The sequence below is a fragment of the Pteropus alecto genome, unplaced genomic scaffold (genome assembly GCF_000325575.1).
Source record: "Pteropus alecto unplaced genomic scaffold, ASM32557v1 scaffold131, whole genome shotgun sequence".
Lineage (NCBI taxonomy): Eukaryota > Metazoa > Chordata > Mammalia > Chiroptera > Pteropodidae > Pteropus > Pteropus alecto.
This window is the reverse complement of record NW_006434709.1, coordinates 6,866,962-6,875,177: the sequence shown is the minus strand read 5'-3', so window position 1 is coordinate 6,875,177 and position 8,216 is coordinate 6,866,962. Positions and strand designations below refer to the sequence as shown.

The following is an 8,216-nucleotide window of genomic DNA, read 5'->3' as shown; positions in this document are numbered from 1 at the left end:
AGTAAGAATCTTTCCAACAAATGCTGTGAGATCAGAAAGATATCTATATGTGGAAAAAAGAAAACAATCTCATATATACACAAAAATCAATTTCGGGTGGACTGCTAATCTAAATGTAAAGGGGATAGCCACAAAACTTCTAGAAGATAACATAAGAAAATACCATCAAGGCCTTAGGGTAGAGAAAGATTTCTTAATAGGATGCAAAAATAACACAAACCATAAAGAAAAAGAATGAATCATAGAATTATATTAAAATTAAAAACTTTGGTTCACCAAAGACCCCAATAAGAGAATGAAAAGTCAGCCCACAGAGTGGGAGAAGATATATGCGATACACAACTGACAAAAGGCTTGTGTTGAGACTACATAAAGAACTCCCATAAATCAATAAGAAATAAAAGACAAATCAAAAGAGAAATAGGCAAAGGCCATGAATAGATACTTCATAGAAGAGGCTTTCCAAATGGCTAATGAATATATGAAAAATGCTCTTACCAATCATCAGAGAGATAAAGTCAAAGCAACTAAACCTGCGACATACTCATCAGAATGGCTAACATGTAAAAAGACTAACAATACGAAGAGTGAATGAAGATGTAGTGACAGGAACTCTTCCACATTGCTGATGAGATTGTAAATGAGTACAATCACTTTGGGAAATTGTTACTAGCTAAACTGACCATTCACACATCTTATTCATTCCTAGGTATATATTCAACAGAAATGTTTATAACATATGCACCAAAAAGCAGCTGTAAGAACGTTCACAACAACCAAAACAGAAACCCAAATTCCATCACCAGTAGAAAGAATACATTGTGGTGTAGTCAGAAAGTAGAATCTTTGTACACAAATAAAAATAAACTATTGTTATATGCAAGAACTTAGAAAAATATCATGAAATAATGAATGAAAGAAATTAGAGACAAAAGAACATGGTTCCAGAAAACCAATAGTCTGGGAATTGGTAGAGTGAAGGTACAGTGGCAAGAGGGGCTTCTAGAGAGCTGATAATGTTCTATTTCTTATTCTGGGTGGTGACTGTACCAGTGTATTCACCTTGTAGTAATTAACTGAGCTGAACACTTACAATTGATATACTGTCAATTGTAACAGCTATGGACCTTCTACCCCTGAATAGTTAGACGAAACATAATTCTATATTGTTTAAGCTATAGGGATTTTCACATCTTTTTAATATCTCATTGAAACCATTAATAAGATGACTGAAAGTCTTGTTAAGTTGGCAGCAATTACCATACTCACATAATGTCAACACCTCCTGGAGTAGCAGATGATGATGTCTGCTCTTTGCTGGATGAAGAATCAGTAGTACATTCTGGTTCAGAAACCGAATCACTGCTGCAGGGCTCACTATTTGGAGATGCATTTCTTTGCGAGGTAGTGTCAATTGCTATAGGTGTTAGTTCACTCTCACTGAATGCATCACTTATAAACATGCCTTCATGGATTAAATAAGCCACCTCTGTGTCCAGTGAATTATCTTTTGCAGCATTCTTCTGTTGTGAAATCTCCTCCAATTCTCTAGTTCTTTGGTTTTTGTCAAGAACTGAGAGAACAACACTATGAATGATATTTAATGTTGCCTACAAGAAAAAAAAACACATTTTTAAAAAATTTAAAATATCCTACACCTAAAGTTCCCCAAAGTGAATTCTGTGCATGTACTTTTGAGCATCTTATAAATGAGTCAAGGTCATGCATATCAGAATTTCTACCACTCTTTTATTACACAGTAAAGGTGATCTGTGAAAAAATTGTTCAAGAGAAATAGGTTCTCTAAAGCTTAAGAATAGAGTTCTGTATTTTAATTGATTTTTTAAATAGAAATCTCCCTAAATGTATTACGGTATATTTCTCTAATCTGTTAGATAGGTTACTCTAAACATAATTTCCCTGTCAGAGAATCATATTCATTGATGTGCTTGCTTAAAATTAAAAAATCCATATTCCTTACATGCCTACTCTTATATCCACCTCTCTCTCATTTCACCCTTTTTCTCACTGATTCACTACTCTGCGGAAATTCTGGTTCTCTTTCTATTCTTCTAAATTCCATTATTCTCATCTCAGTGCATTTGTTGTTTCCTCTGCCTGGAATGCTCTTCGCCTTGATCTTTGCATATATGTTTCCTTCTGATCACTCAGGTTCTTGCACAAATGCCACTTTCTCAAAGAAGCCTTCTCTGACTCTTCTCCCAGCAACTTAATCCCATTACCCAGTTTTTAAAAAATAAATTATCTTTTTAACTTCTTAATTCTAGGTCTCCTACTAGAATGTTAGCTCTATCCTAATGCTAAGAATAATGCATGTAGGAGGTACATAAAAAATATTGAAAGCTAGGTGAATTAAGAGTAAATTTATATATATTAATAATCTTTATGGACTATTAAGAAATAAGGGGTTATTTGCCTACTTTAACATTCATGGTTATACTCTCATAGTTTGTTGCCACCTTCTCAAAACACTTGATTTCTTTTTCAGGATCCACATGGTTCTAGGGAGGCAGACTTCAATTTCAGGTCTCCAAAAACAGGATAAGGGTCTAAGCTAGTGCAATGAGAACATGAAACCCCCAGGCCTGAGCTTAAAGCTAAAGAAGATACACAGACAACATACTGAGAGAAATGTAGAGAAACAAAGCCAATGCTTAATATCATCGACCTCTCTATGAAGCACCTGAAAGACTGACCTACTTCTGGATATTTTTCAGTTACATAAGCTAATAAATCTCTTTAATTGTTTAAGACATTCTGACTTATGTTTCCTATTATTTGGAAATAAAAACACTCTAAATGATACAATAGCCCATACAGTATAGAGCAGATGTTCTGTGCCTTCAAGGTCTATACTAACAAAGTGTCTATGGATACTGCATTTTTTTCCTCCATTGATTGGTAACTTTCTCTGCCCCAAACTTGCTCCTTCCTACACTCCACCATTAATGCTTTTAATCTCTACACTGTCTTAATCTTTGATGTGCTTATTTCCCCATCTTCATTTTGCCTTTCTTCCTATCTTTCCATCTTGCAGATTTTCTTAACTTTTTTAAAATAGAAAGTCTATAATGTAGACATGGGGTGGACGTGGTCCTTCCCTTCCCACATTTATTCTGCCCCTCCCCCATAGAAATAGAGCCATGCAAAACTGAGTCCACCTTCCAGCTTCAGGTGTCAGTCCTGAATAACCTACTCCGTGTACCCCCAATCTCTTTGCCATATTAGTTCAAAGATAAGAAGACAATCCTGACCCAAATCAATATGTGCATGGCATTTTCCTGACCACAGTGATTATGTATGTGACCTAAACTGGTCCAATCAATTAAAGCTAAGGACTTTCATTTGATGACTACAGAAAAAAAAAAAATCTTGTTCTAGGTGGTATAGTATATATATGTGGAAGACCTGGAACTGTTGTAGCAATTTTACTATAATTAGATTAGTCTGAAGATAAAACCAAGAGGATAGTAGGAGGGAATTAAAACAAAGAAACAAGGTAGGAAAACCAAAACAAAACAATGTCTTTGAGCATCTTATAAATGAGTCAAGGTCATGCATATCAGAATTTCTACCACTCTTTTATTACACAGTAAAGGTGATCTGTGAAAAAATTGTTCAAGAGAAATAGGTTCTCTAAAGCTTAAGAATAGAGTTCTGTATTTTAATTGATTTTTTAAATAGAAATCTCCCTAAATGTATTACGGTATATTTCTCTAATCTGTTAGATAGGTTACTCTAAACATAATTTCCCTGTCAGAGAATCATATTCATTGATGTGCTTGCTTAAAATTAAAAAATCCATATTCCTTACATGCCTACTCTTATATCCACCTCTCTCTCATTTCACCCTTTTTCTCACTGATTCACTACTCTGCGGAAATTCTGGTTCTCTTTCTATTCTTCTAAATTCCATTATTCTCATCTCAGTGCATTTGTTGTTTCCTCTGCCTGGAATGCTCTTCGCCTTGATCTTTGCATATATGTTTCCTTCTGATCACTCAGGTTCTTGCACAAATGCCACTTTCTCAAAGAAGCCTTCTCTGACTCTTCTCCCAGCAACTTAATCCCATTACCCAGTTTTTAAAAAATAAATTATCTTTTTAACTTCTTAATTCTAGGTCTCCTACTAGAATGTTAGCTCTATCCTAATGCTAAGAATAATGCATGTAGGAGGTACATAAAAAATATTGAAAGCTAGGTGAATTAAGAGTAAATTTATATATATTAATAATCTTTATGGACTATTAAGAAATAAGGGGTTATTTGCCTACTTTAACATTCATGGTTATACTCTCATAGTTTGTTGCCACCTTCTCAAAACACTTGATTTCTTTTTCAGGATCCACATGGTTCTAGGGAGGCAGACTTCAATTTCAGGTCTCCAAAAACAGGATAAGGGTCTAAGCTAGTGCAATGAGAACATGAAACCCCCAGGCCTGAGCTTAAAGCTAAAGAAGATACACAGACAACATACTGAGAGAAATGTAGAGAAACAAAGCCAATGCTTAATATCATCGACCTCTCTATGAAGCACCTGAAAGACTGACCTACTTCTGGATATTTTTCAGTTACATAAGCTAATAAATCTCTTTAATTGTTTAAGACATTCTGACTTATGTTTCCTATTATTTGGAAATAAAAACACTCTAAATGATACAATAGCCCATACAGTATAGAGCAGATGTTCTGTGCCTTCAAGGTCTATACTAACAAAGTGTCTATGGATACTGCATTTTTTTCCTCCATTGATTGGTAACTTTCTCTGCCCCAAACTTGCTCCTTCCTACACTCCACCATTAATGCTTTTAATCTCTACACTGTCTTAATCTTTGATGTGCTTATTTCCCCATCTTCATTTTGCCTTTCTTCCTATCTTTCCATCTTGCAGATTTTCTTAACTTTTTTAAAATAGAAAGTCTATAATGTAGACATGGGGTGGACGTGGTCCTTCCCTTCCCACATTTATTCTGCCCCTCCCCCATAGAAATAGAGCCATGCAAAACTGAGTCCACCTTCCAGCTTCAGGTGTCAGTCCTGAATAACCTACTCCGTGTACCCCCAATCTCTTTGCCATATTAGTTCAAAGATAAGAAGACAATCCTGACCCAAATCAATATGTGCATGGCATTTTCCTGACCACAGTGATTATGTATGTGACCTAAACTGGTCCAATCAATTAAAGCTAAGGACTTTCATTTGATGACTACAGAAAAAAATAAAAAATCTTGTTCTAGGTGGTATAGTATATATATGTGGAAGACCTGGAACTGTTGTAGCAATTTTACTATAATTAATTAGTCTGAAGATAAAACCAAGAGGATAGTAGGAGTGAATTAAAACAAAGAAACTAAGCTAGAAAACCAAGACCACATCATGTCTGATGACTAAACTCATTTTTAGATTAAGTTACCTGAGCCAATATATTTATTTTAGTCTTAAAATTAGTTTGATTTGCATACTGTACCTCTTCTGACAATATCTTAGCTAATACAATAATAAATTTTCCATATACAGTATATCAGGTGTTCTCTTAGGGATTCTTCTTCATTGTTTTCACCAGACCTAGAGTTTTAAAAGTTTGCCAATAATTTTTTTCCAGGTCTAGAGACATTCTTGCTTAAGGATGCAAGAATATTTTATAATATATAATAGATTCAACAGTAGGTAAAATATTTACTTTCTGAACTTATCTATTATAGCAGTTCATAGTCAAGTTCGTGTTTCAGAAGGACCAGAACAACTAAACCAAATAAAATTCTCCAAACTTGAGAATACTGAATGAAATACTTTGGTAATTATATTGACAAGTCTCTAAAATGACAGACCAGGATTATTTGTCCACATAACAAAATGAAAACTTAAGAGCTAGAAATTCCCTGAAAAAAATATAAGCTGCTTTTAAGGATTATTTTCTTTTTTAGTTATAGAAATCAGCCTACTCTACAGGGTATTGTCAACAAATAAGAATTTTAATAAAAATTCAAAATACAAATAACAGTAAAGAAGAACAGAGGTCTCATACTTGGAGATTTGATTTCTAAACTTCCTAAAAGCTACAGTTATCAAAATCATGAGATACTGGCATAAATATAGACATACGGATAGAATAGAGAATAATAAACCCTCATATATATGATGGAGTGACAAGAGTACCAAAATCATGCAATGGGAAAAAGACAGTCTTCAACAAATGGTGTTTAGAAAACTGGATATCCACATGCCAAAAACCAAAAAAGAGCCATTCTCTTACATCATATACAAAAATTAACTCAAAATAGATAAAAGATCTATTAGGGGGAAAGCTTAATGACATTGAATTTGGCAATGATTTCTTGAATAAAAGCACAGGCAACAAAAAAAAAATAGATAAAGTGAACTATATCAAAATTAAATACTTCTGTGCACCAAAGGGCACAATCAACGGAGTGAAAAAGCAACCCATAAAATGGGAGAAAAAATTTGTAAGTCATATTATCTGTTATGGACTTAGTAGCTAGACTATATACAAACTCCTACTATTCAAAAACAAACAAAAAACAACAACCTGATTTTACAAAATGGGTGAAGAGGATACTTCTCTAAAGAAGATATACAAAAATGGCCAATAAGCACATAAAAAGATCAATATCACTAATAATTAAAAAAATGAAAATCAAAACCAAATGAGATACCACCTTATACCTATTAAGAAGGCTACAACCAAAGAAAGAGAAAATAACAAGTGTTAACAAGGATGTAAAGAAATTGGAACACTTGTGCACTGCTGGTAGGAATATAAAACGGTGCAACTGTTATGAAAAACAGTATGGAAGTTCCTCAAATAATTAGAAACAGAATTACATAAGATCCAACAATTCCACTTATGGATATATACCCAAAAGAAGTGAAAACAACTAAGAGATACTGGTATTCTCATGTTAATAAAAGCATTATTCACAATACCAAAAAGTGAAAGCACTGACAGAAAAATGAACAAAATGTGGTATATACATATAATGGAATATTATGCAACCTTAAATGAAATTCTGACACATGCCTCAAAATGAATAAACTTTGAGGACATTAAGCTAAATGAAATAAACCAATCACAATAGGGAAGGTACTATGTAATCACACTTATATAAGGTACCTAGAGTAGTCAAAGTCATAGAGGCAGAAAGTAAATGGTGGTTGCCAGGAGGAAGAAGAAAGAGAAAAAGAGAAGTTATTGTTTTAATAAGTACAGAGTTTTGGTTTTTTGAGATGAAAAGAGCTCTGCAGACGGATGGTGATGATAGTAGCATAATCATGTGAAAGCCACTGAACTATACAATTAAAATGGTTAAGATGGTAAATTTTATGTTAAGAGTGTTTTACCACAATAAAAAATTCAATAAATACAATTAACAACAACATGAATTCTTAAGTCATTAATAATTACTCAAATATAAAATTTTCAAGCCCCCAACTTTTAAATTTTTTTCTATATTTATACTAAAAATATTATGGAATGTTCTGGCTAAAATTTTAAGCCTTCGTTTCTTTTTTTAAAATATAATTTACTTTCTACTAAAGTGACATCAGATATTCTTTGTTTCTGAGAAATAAATATAAGAATGTAGAATAGTAAATCAATAACCATGGTAAATTAAGTAAGAGCTTCACAGTTTACCTCTGTAACATGGTAAACACTATTAAAAAACAAAATGATCTTTTCTGATTATAAAAGTAATACAATACCTCTTTGTAGAAAATTTAAGGAAAATAGAAAAAAAAAAAAAAAAACAAATTCAAATTATACATAGTCCACTTAAAGACAACCACCCAAAAAGACAAGCTGTTTCTTTGTTCTATGAAAATGAAGAGATAAAAAAAATAATCTTTTTAACATAGCTGAGATTATACTGCATAAGCAGGTCTATATCTTGTCTTTTCACTTAATGTTATAATGTATGCATTTTCTTTAATAATTAAAAATCCTGGACTACATGATATCCCATGGTAATAAACATACCAGGCATAACTTATTTAAACAGTCTTCTATTGTTAGACATCTGGGTCCTTTCCAATTTGTAGTGTTTTGTTTTGTTTTTTAATTCTTCATTAAAAGTGAACAGCTTATAATTAACATTATTTTTTAGTAAAATCATACCCTTATAGAACCAAACTTTTTTTAAGGTTATATGTCATCCTTAAAGATGTTTCACAGAAGT

The 8,216-nt window shown here is 32.8% G+C and overlaps 1 protein-coding gene across 5 annotated transcripts in view; it reads right to left on the bottom strand.

The window, feature by feature from the left end:
- VPS54 (VPS54, GARP complex subunit) overlaps positions 1-8,216 on the bottom strand; it is a 90,102-nt gene that overhangs the window by 27,766 nt on the left and 54,120 nt on the right. For all 5 annotated transcript variants that reach the window (XR_003045653.1, XM_006909551.2, XM_006909553.2 and 2 more), the window contains exon 12: positions 1,270-1,610. Coding sequence is in view for 4 of the 5 variants with exons in the window: in XM_006909551.2 (XP_006909613.1) it covers positions 1,270-1,610 (341 nt within the window). In the remaining variant the exon portion in view is untranslated. The remainder of the gene's footprint in view (positions 1-1,269; positions 1,611-8,216) is intronic.